This window comes from Euleptes europaea, chromosome 8 (assembly GCF_029931775.1).
Source record: "Euleptes europaea isolate rEulEur1 chromosome 8, rEulEur1.hap1, whole genome shotgun sequence".
Classification (NCBI taxonomy): domain Eukaryota; kingdom Metazoa; phylum Chordata; class Lepidosauria; order Squamata; family Sphaerodactylidae; genus Euleptes; species Euleptes europaea.
Window position 1 is genome coordinate 40,307,156 of NC_079319.1, and position 21,262 is coordinate 40,328,417.

The 21,262-nt window shown below is 42.7% G+C and overlaps 1 protein-coding gene across 1 annotated transcript in view; it reads right to left on the reverse strand.

Annotated features, from left to right (window-relative positions):
• The window catches only part of NKAIN3 (sodium/potassium transporting ATPase interacting 3), a 235,146-nt gene that overhangs the window by 94,845 nt on the left and 119,039 nt on the right, over nt 1-21,262 (reverse strand). Inside the window, exon 2 of the mRNA XM_056854473.1 lies at nt 14,933-15,070. Coding sequence (XP_056710451.1) covers nt 14,933-15,070 — 138 coding nt within the window. The remainder of the gene's footprint in view (nt 1-14,932; nt 15,071-21,262) is intronic.

The following is a 21,262-nucleotide window of genomic DNA, read 5'->3' on the forward strand; positions in this document are numbered from 1 at the left end:
AACTGAAAATCAACCGAATTTCCCGATTTGTTGCTTTTCTGTTCGGACGGATCCGAACTCAAAACTGGCGGGCAACCGGGGGGGCCGAATTCAGCGAGTTCGGGAGTTCGCGAATAAATTCGGCCAATTCGGCCGTCAGTAAGCAGCATAACAGTCAGTAAGCAGCATTCTCCTCCCCCGGCCAATCGGTGGGCAAGCTGGGTCTTCTTCTGGCCAATCAGTCAGGATTGAGTACTGGAGGAATCAGCTGATGTGCGGCCCGGCCAGGGAGAGAGAGAGAGAGAGCGAAATCCTCGTGTGTGTGTGTGGGGTGCTTGTGCACATTCGCTCCTTTCTGTGGCTGCAGGGGGCGCATTTGTTGGGGTGCACACACAAAACTTTCACTGGAACTTCAGATGAAGCTTCTTAAGGTACCCCCCAAGTTTTGTAAACATTGGGTCAAGGGGTCCCGAGATATGGGCTCCCCCCTTTTTCTTTCCATGGCTGCAGGGGGCGCATTTTTGGGGGTACAAATCCCAAACTTTGAGCAGAGTTTCAGACCAGTGTTCTTAAGATACCCCCCAAGTTTTGTAAACATTGGGTCAGGGGGTCTCGAGATATGGGTTCTCCCTCTTTTCCCTCCCCCCCTTTTCCATTTATGTGGCTGCAGGGGGCGCTTTTTTGGGGATATAGCCCCCAAACTTTTATCATACCTTCAGTGAATTATTCTTAAGATACTACCCAAGTTTTGTAAAGATGGGTTCAGTGGGGGCAGAAATATCGCCTCCCCCCTTTTCTCTTTCCATGGCTGCAGGGGGCGCATTTTTGGGGGTGCAGACACAAAACTTTCACTGGAACTTTAGATTAAGCTTCTTAAGGAACCCCCCAAGTTTTGTGAACATTGGGTCAGGGGGTCCCGAGATATGGGCTTTCCCCTTTCCCCTATTGGGATGAATAGGGCAGCCGATCCGATCCTGTGTGCATCTCTCCAGAGCAAAACGTTCCGTGCCTAATTGGAATCATCTTGGATTACAGCCCGTCCGGATGGAACAGAAGACAGCCACAGTAAGACCCCTTTGGGGGCTTTAATCTATAATTTTTCTCCTGTGTATGTGTGTGTGTGGGGGGGGGGAAGCAGAGTCTGTGTGTGTGTGGGGAGGGAGCAGTTTCTGTGGGTGGGGGGGAAGCCAAAGGGGGCTGTCGTCAGTTCTGCCTGGGTTGTGTGTTCCTCGCCTTCCTGGGAGTCCTGGGAAGACAGGCGAGGGGTCTTTAAACCCCTCTGCTTTGCCTGTCCAGGCAGAGCAGAGGAGCTTGCCAACCTCCCGCTCGCCTTCCTGGGAGTCCCGGGAAGACAGATTCTTGGAAGTGGTCTTAGGACCACACAGGATTGTAAAAGCTGGGTGAACAATGATCCATTGCAGTGAGCCAGAGAGGCCTAAACCAATGCCAATGGTAACCCTAAACATCAAAACTAAAAACACTGTGGACAAATAAAAGCCTTGGAAAGTCACCCCACCTGTGTGATTCCTGCTTGCAGGGGAGATCCATCTGCTTTAAGGTAGCTGCCTTGTTTGTGAATTGTGATGTTGGTGGTTAACTTTGTTTAAGGGTGCACTAGTTATTAGGTAGAGTGGCACCCAGGCTTGGGTGAGGGAGGTAAACCACTTGGTCATTTAAGCAGGGGAGGTTTTGCCTTGGATTTGCCACTCTCCAGATGCACATTTTCCCAGCCAGATTCTCCAAACTCTGCATAGGGGCTTATTGTTGAGTTTTGAGAACTTGGCTGGGGGGAATGTGCATCTAGAGAGTGGCAAATCCAAGGCAAAACCTCTCTGACCCTGGAGATTATAGATATGCATCATGACTAGTATTCACTTTGACTAGTAGCCATGGATAGCCCTAAGCCCTAAGCCAAAAGTTTTGCATTGGTTTTTATGGAGAAGGGGGCAAGCCCCCTTCCAGCCCCCCCCAACCCAATCCTCACCAAACACGGGGGTTCTGGCAAGAAGAGTCCCCCCAAGCTACCCTAAAAGTTTGGGACCACCACCTCAAAAAATGCCCCCCCAGAGCCGTGGGAAAAACCTCCCTATGCCTGCCTATGCTGGGAGATTTCTCATTAACCTACTTCCCATGAGGGGTTAACACTTTGGGCGTCTGTGGTTAACCGCAGAGGAAACAAGCTTAATGAGAAATCTCTCAGCACCAGCAGGCATAGGGAGGTTTCTCCCACGGCTCTGGAGGGGGCATTTTTTGAGGTGGTGGTCCCAAACTTTTAGGGTAGCTTGGGGGGGCTCTTCTTGCCAGAACCCCCAAGTTTGGTGAGAATTGGGTCAGGGGGTCCGGAGTTATGGGGCCCGGAAGGGGTCCCCCCCGCCCATTGCATGAATAGCAGCCGGCTTCTGTTCTTTCTTTCCTTTGGGTGGATGGGGGGGACCCCTTCCGGGCCCCATAACTCCGGACCCCCTGGTCCAATCTTAACCAAACTTGGGGGTTCTGGCAAGGAGGGTCCCTCCAAGCTCCACTGAAATTTTGGGACCTCCACCTTAAAAAATGCCCCCCCCAGAGCCGCGGAAAGGCGCGATTGTGTTTTTAATGGCTTTATTCGGCCGAATTTTTTCCAAACTTTGAATTCCGGCCGAATTGAACGGATCCGAAGTGGGGGAGTTCGGACTTCGGCACGTAACGAACCCACAAGGGCCAAATTCGGCCGAATCCGAACTGTACCGAATTTTTTTTTTGACAGCCCTAATCCAATGGTACCAAAGTATTTACATGTGATGCAAGGAAGAATAACTATATAGATATGGATGCCGTAATATATATGGATGCTGAGCTGTAACATTTATACGCTTGTAGTATTCACAACAGGAAAATGTGGCTAAGGTCATCCCAGATGTGATATGGTGCCTCTTTCCACTGACAGTTATTTGTTGATTTTAAAGAAAAGAGTCTGAGGAAAGGAGAGTAGAAAGGCCGCTAGCAAACCTTTTCCCTCCATGTGTTGGGTCATTCAAAACCGCTACTCAAGCTGCTTTCCCATCCACCGGGGAAAGATGTGGGCTCCTGAATAATATTTACATACAAAGAACAGAAATACAGGATACATGCAAATGCAGCAACTGCTTCAATGTGAGAACAGCAGCTTTGGGAGGAGGTGATTTGTAGCAGATTGGATTGACAATTAGGAGTGGGAAAAGGGGAACGGACCATCAAATAATGGAGAGGCATGCAGATTGAAGCTTAAGTGCTCAGGAAAGGATGCTACCACACTATTGGGAACATCTAACAAACAAACTAATGGGTTTGTTAACTAACGGGTTAGAACTAATGAGTTAGAGCAATCAATTAGAAACATTTTGATCAACCTGCCAACGGTAGTCACAGTGTTAGAAAAGAAATTCGCCATCTCCATTGAATGCCATCAAAATTCTAAAATTAACAGCACATAAAACTCATACAAAGACATGGGTTGTTTGTGGAAATTATATTTGGGCTTTGGAAATGAGATTAATGGTGTCCACTGATAGCAATGGGTTTAGAGCGGAGCATATAGGATTGCACTGTAAAAGCCAAACAAGCCAAGGAGGAGGATGAATGAGCTGTAGCTGTGACGGCAGGGTGCTGCCTCGGTGTTTCCCCATCTGTCACACCTAGTGACCAAGCAGTTTTTGTTATTGCATCTTTGCAAGTGGTCAATAATGCTAATCCTGACCTGGCTAGCCCTAGGCTAGTCTGATCTCATCAGATCTCAGAAGCTAAGCAGGGTCAGCCCTAGCTAGTTTTTGGATGGGAGATCTCCAAGGACTACCAGGGTTGTGACATGGAGGCAGGCCATGGCAAACCACCTCTGAACGTCCCTTGCCTTGAAAACCCTACGGGGTTGCCATAAGTCAGCTGTGACTTTACTGCAAAAAAATAATAATGCTAATATTTTTAAAAAAAAACATGTTGCAGTTACAGATGGGACATGGGAAGTGTGTAATACAAGTATGTGAGATAATTTCTACTCCTTTTCCCCTCCCCTTTCCTGGAGTGATTCACACCGACATCTTCTTTCAACAACTCAAGAATAAATGTGTTGTCTTTTCTTTTGAAGAGTTTATGAGGAATGATTCAGTGGGCAAGAAAAGAGGGGTACTAATGTAGCAACTATTTACAGCGAAGGAGAGTTGCAGCTCTACTGTAGATGAATTACAGTATCACACTCAAGGTTACAGAAATGACAGGCTGTCTTTGCTAGAGAGAGAGAGAGAGAGAGAGAGAGAGAGATGGATGGATTTTATTTGGAATGGCTCACTAAACCCAAGAATCTCAAACTCTTGAAATACTGTTAGCTTGTCTCTCAGGATTTTCCGCTCAATCCCCTCACAAGTCACTAACATGTTATTTCTCTGAGGTAACTTCAGATGACACCAAATTATTATCAAGTCACCAAATTATTTAGGGTAGTTAAGAGCTCCAAAAGGAGCTCTTCAAACTGAGGGAATGGGCATGCAAATGGCAAATGAGATTCAAGTATAAAGTGATGCATATTGGAGCAAATAATCCCATCTTCACATATGCACTGGTGGGATCTGCACTGGAAGCTACAGACCAAGAAAGGGACCTTGGGGTGCTAGTGGATAGCTTGATGAAAATGTTGATCCAGTGTGTGGCTGCTGTGAAAACAGCAAATTCCATGCTGGCCATAATTAGAAAAGGAATAGAGAACAAAACTCCAGCTATCACACTGCCCTTATAAAAACCTGTGATGAGACCATATAGAATAATGTGTGCAGTTCTGGTCACCATACTTGAAAAGGGATATTGTAGAGCTTGAAAAGGTGCAGAAAAGAAAGCCCAAAAGAATCAGGGGCTAGAGCAGCTTCCCTATGAGAATTGGTTAAAACACTTAGGGCTGTTTAGCCTAGTAAAAAGGCAAGTAAAGGGAAAGATGATAGAAAGATGAAAGTAGGGCTGTTGATTCGGTTCGGCTCGAACTGAAAATCAGCCGAATTCCCCTTGATTCGGTGGTTTTTAGTTCGGGACGAACCGAACTAAAAAATGGCGGGCAACCGGGGGGGGGGGCCGAATTCAACGAGTTCGGGAGTTCGCGAATAAATCCGGCAAATTCGGCCGTCAGTAAGCAGCATAGCCTTCAGTAAGCAGCATTCTCCTCCCCCGGCCAATCGGTGGCCAAGCTGGGTCTTCTTCTAGCCAGTCAGGATTGAGTACTGGAGGAATCAGCTGATGTGCGGCCCGGCCAGTGAGAGAGAGAGAGAGAGAGGGAAATCTTCGTGTGTGTGTGCAGGGGTGCTTGTGCACATTCGCTCCTTTCCGTGGCTGCAGGGGGTGCATTTTTTGGGGTACAAATCCCAAACTTTCAGGGGATATTCAGATAAGCCTTCTTAAGAGACCACCCAAGTTTTGTAAAGATGGGTTCAGTGGGGGCAGAAATATCAGCTCCCCCCCTTTTCTCTTTCCGTGGCTGCAGGGGGCGCATTTTTGGGTGTGCAGATCCCAATCTTTCAGCGGAGCTTCAGACAAGGCTTCATAAGAGACCACCCAAGTTTTGTAAACATTGGGTCAGGGCCCCCCGAGATATGGGCTTTCCCCTTTTCCCTATTGGGATTAATGGATCACCCTCGAGAGATGCATACATATGGATCTCATATTGGATACAAATGGAATCATTGGATTACCCAGCCTCCCAGACCCTCCTGATGGAACAGAAGACAGCCACAGTAAGACCCCTTTGGGGGCTTTAATCTGTAATTTTTCTTTTCTCTCTCTCTGTGTGTGTGGGGGAAAGCAGAGTCTGTGTGTGTGTGGGGAGGGAGCAGTTTCTGTGGGTGGGTGGGGGAAGCCAAAGGGGGCTTTTGCCGGTTCTGCCTGGGGTGTGTGTTCCCCCTCCAGTCTCTCTCTCCCTGGTTTGAGGGGGGGCTTCATTTTTATGTCTTCAGGTTTTCCCTCATTCATAAGATCAGTTAGGTTATTTTGATGCTTGCTCAAAACTGGTTTTCAAATGGTGACTTAAAGAATGCATCTGCCTGGTCCCAAGTCCAATGCAAAAGGAGAAATTCCACCCCCTCCTGCTCATTATGCATAGCTAGCTGTCTCTGTCCCTTTCCATGGTTTGCAAACTCCCAGGTGTCAGGTGTTGCTTTGCACTGTTGCAAAGGTGCTTGTGTTGCTTTGCACTGTTGCATTGCGTGCTTGTGTTGCTTTGCAGTTGTATTGTGTTGCTTTGCACTGTTGCATTGCGTGCTTGTGTTGCTTTGCAGCTGTATTGTTTTGCAAAATTCTTCACACCTGCCCCGCCCTTTGCATGTTTGCAAAGGTGTTGCTTTGCAGTTGTATTGCTTTGCAAAGTTCTTAGCACCTGCCCTGCCCTTGCTCTCATCAGCTGTTTGTCGGGGCTGGGAGCTTTGTGCGTGGGCGGCAAGCTCTGCCCAGAGATGCACATTAAAGGTGGGGGGACCCCTTTCGGGGCCCATATCTCAGCCCCCCCTGACCCAATCTTTACAAAACTTGGGGGGTCTTACAAGAAGGGTCCTTTGAAGCTCCTCTGAAAGTTTGGGACCTCTACCCCCAAAAATGCCCCCTCCAGAGCCGTGGAAAGGCGCGGTTGTGTTTTTAATGGCTTTATTCGGCCGAATTTTTTCCCCGAACTTTGAATTCCCACCGAATTGCACGGACCCGAAGCGGGGGAGTTCGGACTTTGGCATATCCCGAATCTAAACGGGCCGAATTCAGCCGAATCTGAACTATACCGAATTTTTTTTAATTCAACAGCCCTAGATGAAAGTAAGGGGAAAGATGATAAGAGGTTTATAACATAATGCATGGCATGGAGCAAGTTGTCTGGGAGAAACTTTTCTCCCTCTCCCATAATACTAGACCGGGGCCATCCACTGAAGCTGAAGGGTGGGAGATTCAGGACAGTAAAAAGGAAGTATTTCTTCACACAGTTTATAGTTAAATATGTAGGACTTGCTGCCACAGGATGTGGCCATGGCCAACTTGGAAGGCTTTAAAAGGAGACTGGTCAAATTCATGGAGGACTGGGCTATGAATGGCTACTAATCATGATGGCTACCTACTACCTCCAATGGTAGTATGCCTCTTTAAATAAGTTGCTGGGGAGCACAGGCAGGATGATGCTATTGCCGTCTCTATATTCATGGGCTTCCTAAAGGTAACTAATTGGCTACTGTGTAAACAAAATCCTGTACTAGATGGGGCTTTGGTTTGATCCAGCATGGCAGTTCTTATCCTGTGATAGGCAGGTTAGGTTAAGAACATAAGAACACCCGTGCTGGATGACAGGCACCTATAGAAGCACCTATAGCAGGGGTGGGGAACCTTTTTCCTGCCAAGGGCCATTTGCACATTTATAACATCATTTGGGGGCCACACCAGATGTAGATTTCCTGGTGGTGGTGGGGAGAGGCTAGGGTTGCCAGGTCTTCGGCCACCACCTGGAGGTTGGCAACCCCAGGGGAGGCCACGCAGAGAAGGCCTGGAGGGCTCCCCTGGTCCTCCCCCCCGGCGGGAGGGCAGCCAGCGGTGGGCCCGAGCAAACAAGGCGCCAGGGAGGCGCAGCCCGCGGTCGATTGGCAAGGGAGGAAGGAAGGAAGACAGAGAAAGAGGAAAAGGGAGAGAGGGAGAAAGAAACGGAAAGAGGGGGAGAAGACAAAGAAAGAGACAGAAAGAGAGGGAGAGATAAAAGCCTTCCCCCTCCCACACACACACCCGCTGGCCCCACGCGACCTGGCCCCAGGCTCTATGCCCTCCCCACCCCAGAGTCCACAAAAGGCCCCCTGAAGCCCGATCGGCTCCTGCGTGCATGCTCTGCCGCTGGGAGCCGCGGGCCTCTTCCCCCACCCCTCGCTGCTCAACAGCTGACAGGCAGCAAGAGGGGCTTACAGTGTGCCCTGGCGTTCCTGCACTCTGCGGCTATAGGGGGCAACCTTGGGGGAAGCGTCCCTCCCCCTCCTCTCGCTGACCAACAGCCGTCAGTCAGCGAGAGGACGTCCAAAGGGCACTGCAGCACCCCTGCAAGCGGTGGCCCCAGGAACACCCTCAGGGAGGGCCGCCCTATGCCATGCCTCTGCGGCGGGGGGCCCGAGCTCCCGAGGGCCACAATAAATATCCTAGGGGCCGCATACGGCCCCCGGGCCTGAGGTTCCCCATCCCTGACCTATAGAAAGGCAGGATTAGGTTAGCTATCCAGTGATAGGCAGGCTAGGTTAAGAACATAGCTAACCTAATCCTGCCTTTCTATAGGTGCTTATGTCCTAGCAACCTAGCTCTATCGATGTCTGAGCCCTATCAACCTAGCACTATTGATGTCTGAGTACTATCTGAGGAATAGGAATTTTGCCATTATTGTCCATTTTCCCACTCACTTTCCCCTCTGCCTCCTCTCTCTTTCACTGACCGATCCCTATCCTTCCATTGGTTGAAAATGCTAGAGATCTGCATACGTAGCAGGGAATCAGAGATTGGGTGTGATGCCTGGAGAGTGGAACTAGAAGCCCTATCCATCACAGTACCTTAAATGTTGCCATAGGGGTCACAGAGTTTGCACCTTCTCTGTTCCTTACAGACTGTCAACACTTGGTTGCAGCACATTAATTGGTTTTAGATAGAAAACCTATGAATCTTGCCTGTTACTTAAGAATGCAGGTTGCAAAGAATAAAAGGGTCAGTGGGTAGAATTTTGGGAAGCAACAAATTTAAAGTCAGTAAGAAATACCGTACATCTAGCTACACTGCCTTTGAAGGCATGCAGTAAACTGTTAGTTTGATGTTTAGCAAAGAATGCTGGTGACAGCCTCCTATAACATGGAAGTAAATGCATTTTGCAATCATCCCTGACCCAGTCCAACTCAGCATCTGAGTGACAAGGGAAATTACCGACCAAGCAATATGACAGAAAATGAAAGTCATCAGCTCAAAATTTACCAAAATCACTCCCATAGAAAAACCTCAGCCTTATCAAACATTTTACAGTATTTTTGAAGCCTGTGTGGAATTGCCTTCCTTGCTGCTCTTCCCTGTCTAGGCTGGCTTAAATCCATGTAACCTGGTTTCACTCCTTGTGGATACTGCATTTACTACTCTCAAAAGATTTGATTTCTTTCTCCCACTAATCTCACTCTCTCTCTGTAGGCATTTCTATTACATACATTCTAATGCTGCAAGTGCACACTAGGTAAAATAGAATTACCTATGTAAATAAGAAACCTTTGGTGCTTTCCTGGAAGGAAAACATGTCCTATTTTCATATAGCAGAGAAATTTGTTTTTTTGGGGGGGGAGGCACTGGACTACGTCTGGCCAGTGTTAGCTGTATGACTCAAACGTTCACAGATATTTTTTTTAATAATTTTTTTATTGAATTTTTCAATACAAAAAAAGGAAAAAAGAAAAGAGAAAGTATATCTATATATAAAAGGGTATTCACATAACATATTCAATACATTTCTTTTTTTTTTAATACAGTCATCAAAAAATACCCTTTCCCCCCACCCATCAAAAGTGACCCATCACCATGACTTCCGAAGAAGTGTCCGGTAGCTTTATTAATAGTTATCTAAAATATAATACTACTTAAAACATATTTTTCTATAACTCACTAAATAACAAAGTAAAATCAATTTTTGCCAACTTATCCCAATATGAGGTGGCCTTAGACCATGTTTGCTTAAATTCTTCCAAATCCTTTCCATGCAGAAATTCTGTTAATCTGGCCATCCTCATATATAACCACAATTTCTCTCTCCATTCTAAAACTGAAGGTTTACTTGTTTTTTTCCAAACCTTAGCTATCACAATCCTTGCAGCAGCAAAACTATATTGGCAAATAATCCTATCCCGATCATGAATATCATTTGTGGGTATTCCCAGTAGGCAAAATGATGGTTTCCTTTTCACTTTACTGTTAGTCAGATTATTTGTTTCTTTCACTATTTTTTTCCAAATTTTTTTGATTTTTTTGCAAGTCCACCAAACATGCATATAAGATCCTCTTTCTTTTCCACATTTCCAGCAAATTCCTTTATCCTGACTGTTCATTTTAGATATCATAATTGGAGTTATATGCCATCTATAAAACATTTTATAGAGATTTTCTCTAATTTCATTGGTAATTGTAAATTTAAACTCCCTTTTCCATAAGTTTTCCCATTTATCTAAATCTATATTACATCCTAAGTTCTGCATCCATTTGATCATGACTGGTTTAATTCTTTCTTGTTCTAAATTAATTGTAATCAATAATTTATACATCCTACCAATCAATCCTTTATTTCCTTTATCTAATATCTTTTCTAACTCGGATTTGTTTTTGCTAAATCCAAGTTGATTGTCTTTATTAAAAATATCTTGTAGTTTATAATATAAAAACCAGTCTTTTATATTTAATTCTTCCCTGCTTTTTAAGACCCATTTACTCTCTTTCCATTCAATAATACCCCTATACATCTCTATATCTAAATTTAACTGTATTCCTCTCTTCATATAAGCTTCTATTGGGTTAATCCATCCCGGAGTCCTATTTTCTAAAATCTTCTTGTATTTTGTCCAAATTTGGAATAACCCAGCTCTAATAATATGAATTTTAAAATCCCTATTTACCTTTTCTTTTTCGTACCATAGATATGCTTGCCAACCATATTGAAGATTATACCCTTCTAGCTCTAATAATCGATAATTTTCTAATTTGATCCAAGTTCTTAACCAGAGAAAACAGGAAGCCTCATAATATTGTTGCAAATCAGGTAAACCTAATCCTCCTGTTTCTCTTAATTGAATCAAATTTTTATACGCTATTCTATGTTTTCCTTTTCCCCACAAAAAATTTTGGATATCCTTTTTCCAAATTTTAAAAACTTTAAACCCCTTAATAATTGGTACATTTTGAAATAAGAAAAGCATCCTGGGTAATACCATCATTTTTATTACCGATACTCTACCCCACAATGATAAAGGTATTTTTTCCCAATTTGTCAAATCGGTATTTATTTGTTGCCATGTTTTTTCATAATTATTTTTAAACAAATTAAAATTATTAGAAGTTAACCATATACCCAGATATTTTACTTTATGTTCTATATCAAAACCTGTTATTCTCGCTAATTCTTGCTGCTGTAAGAGTGTGATATTTTTGACCAGTATTTTAGTTTTACTTTTATTTATTTTAAAACCTGGCTTAAATCCATGTAACCTGGTTTCACTCCTTGTGGATACTGCATTTACTACTCTCAAAAGATTTGATTTCTTCCTCCCACTAATCTCACTCTCTCTCTGTAGGCATTTCTATTACATACATTCTAATGCTGCAAGTGCACACTAGGTAAAATAGAATTATCTATGTAAATAAGAAACCTTTGGTGCTTTCCTGGAAGGAAAACATGTCCTATTTTCATATAGCAGAGAAATTTGTTTTTTTTGGGGGGAGGGGGCACTGGACTACGTCTGGCCAGTGTTAGCTGTATGACTCAAACGTTCACAGATTTTTGATGTACAGCTCCAGAAGTGCTAGTGAAAACCTTAATCAACTTTAACAGCCAAGCGTCCCATACTATGGGAAAATCTGGCAGGATTTTTTTAAATGAACATAAAAAATATATTATTTTTAATATTGAAATCTGCCCTATACATTATACAGATAATTCAAATAGAGTTCTTACTAGTTTGAAAACATATGCTTGTAATTACTCATGCACCATGTTTGTACAGACATGTGCACATGTTCAGAACCTGCTATTGGTCAGAATGTCCCACAATATATGAATATCTCTATATCTAACTTCAACATGGCTAAATCTGAGGATACTTAAATCCAGAGATCAGAGCCATGAACAGGCAAACAGATATTTCTGCAAACCTGAAAAACACTCCAGGTTTGCAGAAAAATCTGTAATCTAAAAAAAAAATACAATGGGGGTTAATCCCCCCCCCAAAATAATAGAAGCAGCACCTGCAGCTTTAAGAGAATAGCCCTTGCTAGGCAACCCTACAGTATTGCCAGCCTTCAAGTCTTGGTTTCTGTCAGTAAAATGGAGGGGGCAGGGGCAGGGTCCTTTCCAAGGCTATTCTGACTGTTTTAAGGGAGGACTCAATGGGGCCATGCCCACTAGAAAATTGCTATCACAAGAATTGTATGTCTCACCCAGGCCCGGCTACCTGCTACTCCTCAACAGCAGCCACCTCACCAAAGCCAAGGTTATGTAGTGGTTAGAGTTTCAGACTAAGATCTAGGAGACCCACGTTCAAATCACCACTCTGCTACAGAAGCTCACTGGGTGACCTTGGGCCAGTTACACATTTTCAGCCTAAACTATCACAGGTTGTGAGGATAAAATGGAGGAGAGGAGAATGATGTAAGCTGTGTTGGGTCTCCATTGTGAAGAAACTTGGGATATAAATAAAGTAAATAAATAAGAAAATTTATCGCTGAAATTGGGGATGGGTGGATAAAATGTAAGTTGATGAGAACAAGAGAAGGAAGAAGATAATGATATGGGCCTGCCAGGAGGAAGGAAAGAGGAAATAATGTGAGGAAGGGGATACAGGGGAAGAATGAGGTTCCCCCTGAAAGTCATAAATGACTGTGCACTGGAACAGTCAGTCACAGAGCCAACCAGAGAGGTAGTGATCTTGGACTTGGTTCTTAGCGGTGAGAGATATAGACGTAGTTGCACCAACTGGGAGCACTGACCACACTGCTATTAAGTTCAGCATTCTTGTCAATATGAAGTTATCCCTAAAGTCCAAAACAATAACATTTGATATTATATTTGTTTAACAATTATCTGTATTGAAAGGCCAGTTTTCAAAGGTTCTAGTCTGAAGGTAGATCATGATGAGTAGCCGTGTTAGTCTGTCTGTGGCAGTAAAAAAGAACAAGAGCCCAATAGCACCTTAAAGACTAACTAAATTTCTGGTAGGGGTCACAGCTCATTTGTTGCTCATGAAAACTCATACCCTGCCAGAAATTTTGTCAGTCTTTAAGGTGCTACTAGATTCTTGCTCTTTTCTACTGGTCTGAAGGGCTTGGTTATGGGTTTTATCAGTCATAATTTTAGAAATGATGGATGAATAGGATACAATCATCAATGCGGAAATAAACTTTTAAGAATATGTTTCAGAAGTTTCCCAATAGATATCTTTTTTTTTTCAAAAAAAGAAGTGATCTTTACACCCCAAAAGCTAAGGGGAATAAAACTGCAAAGAGATCTCAAATGCTGGCAATTTCATGAGGAAAAAGCAATAAATGTTCAACCTTTCCAGCCAGGCAAGGGTCAGCAATACGTGAAGAAGGCTAGTTTTTCCAGTGGTTTTAAAATCTTGATTTCTGGATGGGTTAAGTAATAGAGAGCCCCGGTTTTTCAGTGGAAATCTGAGCAACAGAAAGTTATATATGGACTACATCTAAAAGCATGGTGGTTTACACAGCTGAAGGAAAAGTCCAAGACACCTTCTCTGTTGTATTGCCTCCCAGGCTCAGTCACTGAAGTCTGTCTGAATCCAAAGAAGTCTTACATCACTTCCAGAAATAAATAAAATATAGAGAGATAGCCAGATACATAGCCTGAAGCCATTTCTTTTGCTATCCAATATACTTAGTTTAGGTGAATACGGAAGATTATTCATCCAGTGTAAACTAATTGTGTTGCATACCTTATACAAGTCCACACTAACACAACCCAAGCCCTCTGCAAGTTTTTCCTTGAAGTTTTCCAGGTGGAAGGGATGCCAGGGGACAGGTATTTGCTGTCTTTCAGGTTGGGCCCAGAGAAGAAAGGATTTAAAGGATGGGGGGACAAGTTGGACTCAGATGATGTGCCCCATCCCCGCTGTGATCCTCTGAATCCTGCTCCTAATACTAGAAAGACACAGTAAACCTAAATGCCTCTAATGCACAGGGACATAGTGTTCATCTTGGCCAGATGCAACATGTGTGATCTCTGTATGCATTATTAAATTCCCAGGTTAAATGTCACATTTCAAACAAGTGTTCGGAGACCTACTCATGTTGAGTTTGGCTATATTTGTACATTACACCTTTGCAGTTATGCCCACTGGGAACAGTGCCGAGGCTGGCATGCTGGGTGGGCAAAGAAGTAAGGGTCAGTTCTCCTCCCTATGCTGCTTTTCACTGCAAGTCGTATCAACTGAACCTTAACAAGAGAATGAAAACATTGCAGATTAAAACCGTCCCAGAAGACATGCAGGGGATATAAATATATTGAACAAGCTGGGATCTTTGAAAAATTCACTGTTAGTGGGGTAGTTGGCCTTGAAAGGAGAACACCCTCAAAGGCCAGTTCAGTCTCAAACAGATTTATTGCATCTTTCTAGTATTAGGAGCAGGATTCAGAGATCACACATCTGGCCAAGACGGACACTATGTCCCTGTGCATTAGAGGTAGGGGCAGCGTGCCTAGTGGGCAAGACACATCCCCCCCACTCCTCATCATGTGTAGGGCCAGGATATTGTCCAAAACAACCCAAATATTTTAACCCCACTTTTAAAATTTATATTTTGCCTCGACTTTTATTCAGGGGTGTACAGGAACCAACAATAAATTAAAATACTATAGTACATTAAAATCTAATTAAACCAATTAAACAACAAAAATATACATGCCTCTGGGTATAAATAATGTATTTCCAAAATTTTATGCCATTTTCTAACTTTACAAAAGAACAGATTTCTTATATAAAAGGTTTTAAATAAAATGAACACACTGGAGAGAGATACAGTATGATTCTAAACAATGCTACACCCTTCTAGGCGCAACGATGCTAGTGGAATTAGAAGAGTGTAACTCTGTTTAGGATTGCACTGCATGATAGATTGCACAAAATGAACAGTCATCCTAACATTTTAAAATGGTGGGATGATATATTTTAAAGCTACTTTACAGAACAAATCAACGAAAATTAAAACAAAAACTTACCACAACTATATATCGAGGTCTGTATTGTATGGTTCCAAACAAACCCAAAATGACAGCTATTATGTGCAGAAAATTACCAAGTATGGGGGCCCACTGGAATCCAAGGAAGTCAAAGATCTGTCTCTCCAGGGCAGCTAACTGTAAGAAAACAAAAGATGAGGGAAAATGCTGTAATTAGGATTAAATCAAACTGCTATTCATAACTATACTATCATTCTTAAGACCCTGCGCTGATCCTTTTTAATAAAACTGGCAATTATCTATTATTACTGTTTCACAAAGGATGTATCTAGTTGTTATTCAGGCTGCAAAAAAGGACTTTAACTTTAAAATGGATTTTTTCTGTTATTTGATACTGAAAAGATATTCCATCAGATAAGCATAGTCAATTGTTTTTTGTTTGTTTGTTTTTGCAATATGGGTTCTCTTTATGGAATTTGTCAGTGCTCATGATCTCATATCAAACTTTCCCAAAGATACAGTTTTTTTATAACCTACTATATGGACTGTATCTAGTGGTATATATGGTTCCCTCTTTTATTCTCACAACAGTCCTCTGAAATAGGTTAGATAGAAGGAATGTGACTTGATTCGTTTATTGCATATTTAACTATGTTGGCAGTTGTCCTTAGCCTGGCCTGGCCGGGGTATAAATAAAAGTTTATTCATTATTATTGTTGTTGTTGCTGATTTGAACCCAGGTAAAGTAAAGGTAGCCCCCTGTGCAAGCTTAGAGAGCAGACACACCAAGGCTCTGGAGCTGCTGGCCATTATTGTGGGTTCAGCCCGTGTAACCTGACAATATTTAGCTGAGGAAACCTGGGTTCAATAGAGCCCCGTAGCGCAGAGTGGTAAGCTGCAGTACTGCAGTCAAAAGTGCTGCTCACGACCTGAGTTCGATCCCGACAGAAGTCGGTTTCAGGTAGCCAGCTCAAGGCTGACTTAGCCTTCCATCTTTCTGAGGTCAGTAAAATGAATACCCAGCTTGCTGGAGGTAAGGTGTAGATGACGGGGGAAGGCCATGGCAAACCACCCCATAAACATTGTCTGCTTAGTAAACATTGGAAGTGACGTCACCCCATGGGTCAGTAATGGTTGCAACATGTCAAATAGCCACATGTGGCTCCTAAGCCACTAAGTGAATATCACTGGTATAACAGTTTACTGAAACCTTGAGACATGCCTCCCCCACACAGTTACTTCAGTGGTTAATCCTGACTCTGAATTACATTCCTCTCTCTGCCAGACTGTTGACTATATCTTTAGTTCTTCTTGAAGCTGACTGCAGGTCCAACTATAGCTTTTCTTGGGAATAACTCATGCTATTCTTGCCTTGGGCTCCTCTTCACCACCAACACATTGCCCTGAGGCATAGCCCATAGCTGGGATTCTCACAACTACAAATAGAAAACAGTCCACTTAGTGTTGGCTTGAAGGAGACCTGGAAAGGGCAAATGTTAAAAGGAAACAAATCTCAGGAGCTTTATTTATTCTGCTATTGTCTTCCCTACAGTGCATTGCCATTATTGCTGAATTTCATAGAAACTTTTATTAGTAAAGAAATAGATATTTAAAAAGAACTCGTCACTTAATCCCAAACTGAATATTTAGATAAGTTCAATAACATGGGAAATGTAAATGTGTTTATGACAGAACTGAATGAAATTTCAGTGAAAATACACAATTACTGGAAAAGAAAATGCCAAAATTTGCAACACTTCTAAAACTTTTTTTTAAAATATATGCTCTACAATTGTATAAGCATTCTTGGTTTGGAGGATGCTTCTGTGCTTTACATGGATACCTAATCACAATTCATAGCCTCAGTGTCTCCTGCTCAGACAAATGAACTGAGGAGGTCATTATAAAATAATAAGCAGGAATGAGTGTAAATTCCTATGCGAGTGAATTTCACAACTGAATCTTGGTCTAACCTGTCCCTTCATAAAATGCTTTTCAGATCAAAACCTGATTTACGGCCATTCTGATGAACATTCGGAGTGGGGTGGTATACTTTTTAAAGGGATTCCCATTTATCCCTTACAGTCTTGTGGATGCAATTTTTGCAATCCAGGAATTCAGAGATATTAGGAAACATCGACCCACAGAAACAAAAATAACAACATAAAGACTCCTCTCAAGACTAGTCTTTGTACAAATAAAATGTTGTTTCTTTCGGGGGGGGGGGGGGTTCCAGTATTTCAGTATACAAATGGCTACTTTTGAAGTGGTTCCATTATTATCTATTGCCTCTGTTTTGCGGTAGGGTGAAGTTGCCTTACAGTGCAATTCTAAGGGGGGGGCTGAAAGGCCTTTGGAGGCAGCATAAGTGGCACTTGCGCCATCCAAGTGGGCACTTACACTGGTGCTGGGCCGCTTACACTGGCACCGGGGAGCAGCACAGCAGCACGAGGCACAGGCGCCAGTGCCTCCTCCAGCGCAGGGGCTTGCCTTGGCACCAAAGGGGGGCATTCCTAGGGATGGGGCTGATGTTAGTCAGCTCCCTATGCCCTTTCACCCCAGGAACGCCCATTTTTGCCAGCGTGAACTTACATACAGCAGTTCCATGGGGGTTTGGTGAATTTGCCCGCACATCTTGCTAACCTCAGGGCAGCAAACTGCTCAGTAGGCAGCCCAGCTGCACTGTCCCTGGCCGCAGCGAAACTATCCACCCTTTGGATTGTGCTGCCCATGTGCTGAAAAGCCTTTGTTTTTTTTTACTGTTTTAACACACACATGGTTAGTTTTCAAGGTCATCATTTTTTGTTTCTTTCTATCTAGCAGAAGAGTACAACATAGGGACTCTTTTTGTACATTGTTACACAAGGGGCTAATTCCAAAAAGGATTTCAGTTTGTTTTTGTTTTGATGGTGTTACAAAAGGACATAACTTTTCCAAGTATTCTTGAAGCTTAGGTTGGAGAAGTACACACCCAGGGCTGCTATCTCGGTTTCGTTATTGCCTCCGTCTCTGTGCTGTATTGTCTGCCCCCCAAGGTCGCATGCCTAAGCCTGGGAAAACTCAGCTCCTGGGAAACTGTATTCCTGCATGTAATCTCCCGCCTTTCCTGCCTTATAATATCTCCCAGCTAGTGAGCCTTTCATAGCTGTCATTTTATTCGTTTGCACTGTATGCCTATTTGATCAGTAAAAGCCATCTGTTTGGACTCTATATGACTTTGTGGTGATTTCTGGTTCTGTGGGCCAAGGGCTGACAAAACCCAACTTTTAGTACAGCTGCCAAAACTCTGTGTTAATGTCTTGCTCTGTCTTTTTGTCAGATTGGACCTTTACTATTTTTCGGTCTGGTCATCATTTGTATTCCATAACAAGCATTTGTGACTCATTTTCTCTTCAAAGCACCCCCCATTTTTGCCTTAGAATGGAACTAGAAAGAAGACTTTAAAGTCATATTCATATCTACACTTTCAGGGACTCATGTAAAAGAGAAATTTGCCACAAGAATGTATGGACAACTAGTTTTTCACAAATGCCTCCAGAGGAGGAGGAATTAAGCTTAGCTGGATACTTGATTACACCTCCTGAGCTATATGCAAAAGACTTTTAAATTGTGCTCCTCCAGCTGAGATAATGGATGGTGCTGCTACAGTGCATGCACCAGATCACACTATGGTGTGTACTGGTGAGGCCCTTATTATGTGGTATGACTGAGATTAATCTGTATGGATTTCAGTTTTTGCAGGCTCCCTTTAATTGACATACAGTTTAAGGATTGTTGTATGGGAAGTAATTATCCTCGAGCTCAGAAGGGAACACCACAATTCTTGCAGCCACATGCAACTTTGCTTGGTGTACTTTTTGGGGGCTTGACAGGGGACCATAATCAGAAACAGCTTATTCATATAAACATCTCTCCAAATACGTATGGAAAACATGGTAATATGTTTACTTGTGGTTCACAGCACAGGATTTCCTCCTTAGGGAAGATCAAACACAGACAGATATGAGGACAGAGACATTTGGTATCATGTATAAAAGCTTGGTTAGGTGTCCAGTTTTCCTGGGGCAACTTTGTGATATGAATAGACCACACATAAACATTGACTCCAAACTCTTAAAGACAGGATTTATTTTCTCATCTATAACCTAAAGTCAGCTACAGCCTAAGTGAAGTTACAGTGGTCAGCTTCACATTATAATCCAGCAGCTGTAATAAGACAGACCAATATTAAAAACAAATAGATATACAACATCCATGACTCCAGAGGAAAATTGACAGAGTCACAAAAAATGGGCAAAACACAGACGTAAAATTTACCCTATGAAGAAAATGAAAATGAACCTGAACAAATTGTTTTAACCAAGCCTTGAGCTCCTTAGGTAAGGGAAAAATATAAGGAACACAATGAATAGCAGACCCTCATTAACTGAGAATTGAAACAGAGGAACTCTTCAAAAATGAATTTCCTATGTGGAAAAGTATTGTGCGTGGACACAGCATTTAGACTAGTATGATGATTACAAATAATTACTTATTTCTGTGTGCATGTGTTGTCATGCCAATTTTGGCTTTCTGCTTACAACCACATACAAGAATCTACACAAGGTTCATGCTTTTTCCTTTACGGAAGCAGACCTAAGATATGTATTAAATCTGATTCTCAAGTGACCAGTGGACCAGTCTTTGTCCAACAGTATCCAGTTGTTCCTCCAAAATGAATACACAGCATGGACTCTACCAGCACAAAACACATTATGGTATGCAATTGTCAATACTAGATCTGAGGGTGAATGTAAACACATACATACAATTTGGCAGTCAATAGACCAGCAGAAAAGTTCCAAAGACCAGTTCCAATATTCCATGTTTCATGCTCTACACACCCTATAAAATACAAACTTCCTATCCTGTAATAGACGACTCCTACTGGAACAACTGAACATCCTACAGAGGTTTATTGTATACACCATAATGCCCTCCGCTGAAATACTTCTAAGTCTTCTGGAAAGACTGTTTATATTCAATGGATAAAATGAAGCTTTACCTAACAAGAATGATAAGGAAAGCCGAAGAGTAAATGTATACAATTTCTGTAGAATATCTTTATTATAGAGAATACGAAGGCCCAAAAGTTATAGTGGGATCACTTAACTTACGCGGAAAACTTCATGTTGTGGTATCCAGACAAAACAGATGCATTGAAGCACAACTCTGGAGAGAGACAATATGTGCAATTAAAAGAAAAAGGCCCTGTTAGCACTTGAGATATACAAGCAGACAAATGTCAGGTTCACATATATCCTTGATTAGCTCCATCCCCCTCTACATGCCCTATTATCTCTGGGAAGAAGACAACATATGAGATACCACAATACAAGATTCATCCTTACTGGAATCTCCCTGGGTCCACTATGAGAAGTCTTGTTTTAGAACAGGTGGAAATACTGTTCTGAGCTCTTTTGAGGAATGCCAGGATAAACATGTGACAGATTTGTCTGAATGTACATAAATATCTTTCATGCTGGGTTCAGGAATTCTTTTCTGAGCAGGGTCAACCGGAAAGGGGCGAAATGGGGGGGGGGAGGAATCCACGGATTCTCGTACCTCACTCTTCTCGCAAATCACAGGGCAGTTCACTCAATGACAGTTGAAGTCCCACAAGCTTTGAAAAATTGAAACTCGTGATGACCTTTCATTTTACGGATGCAGACATAAAACTGTGAGCAAGGCAGTGATCTGTGCAGCATGCTCTTTGTACCACACTATTTTTCATTTTCATTTGTGGAACTTTGGTTATAAAATATTTGTTCTTTCTGCTTGCTGCAAATCCAGCATTCTCTATGAGATTTCCAGTCACTGATAGTCAAGGTTTTTCATGTAGAATGCCTTTTAAAATTATTATCCTGTGATATACATTTATGAATGTAATTCCAACAAAGCCGATAACATTGTTATGAGCAACATAAGACAAAACCTCATGGACTAGAGCCATCTCTAGTCACACATGAACAAGACCTGAATATGTGATAGCTGCGCAAGAACCGGAACAATGAGCATCTGAATGTGTCTATGATGCAATGAAAAACAGTCAGAAAGACTGAATCATTACTCAGATGCATGGCTGAATATATGCTGATTTCTTATTCAATGTAGAGATTGAATACTCTCTCCCTCTGGCTTAAACAGGGATTTGGGTTTCCTTACTCAGCTGGGCCCACCCTTTAGAGACACTAACTGGTTCTTTCCATCATGTTGTAATCATACAATCATGTTGTATTATACTGTAATCCTTTACAAATGTTCGTTTTTCTTATGCTTTACATAGCACCATCTATGACTGCAGTTTGTTTTTTCTACTATGGCCATCTT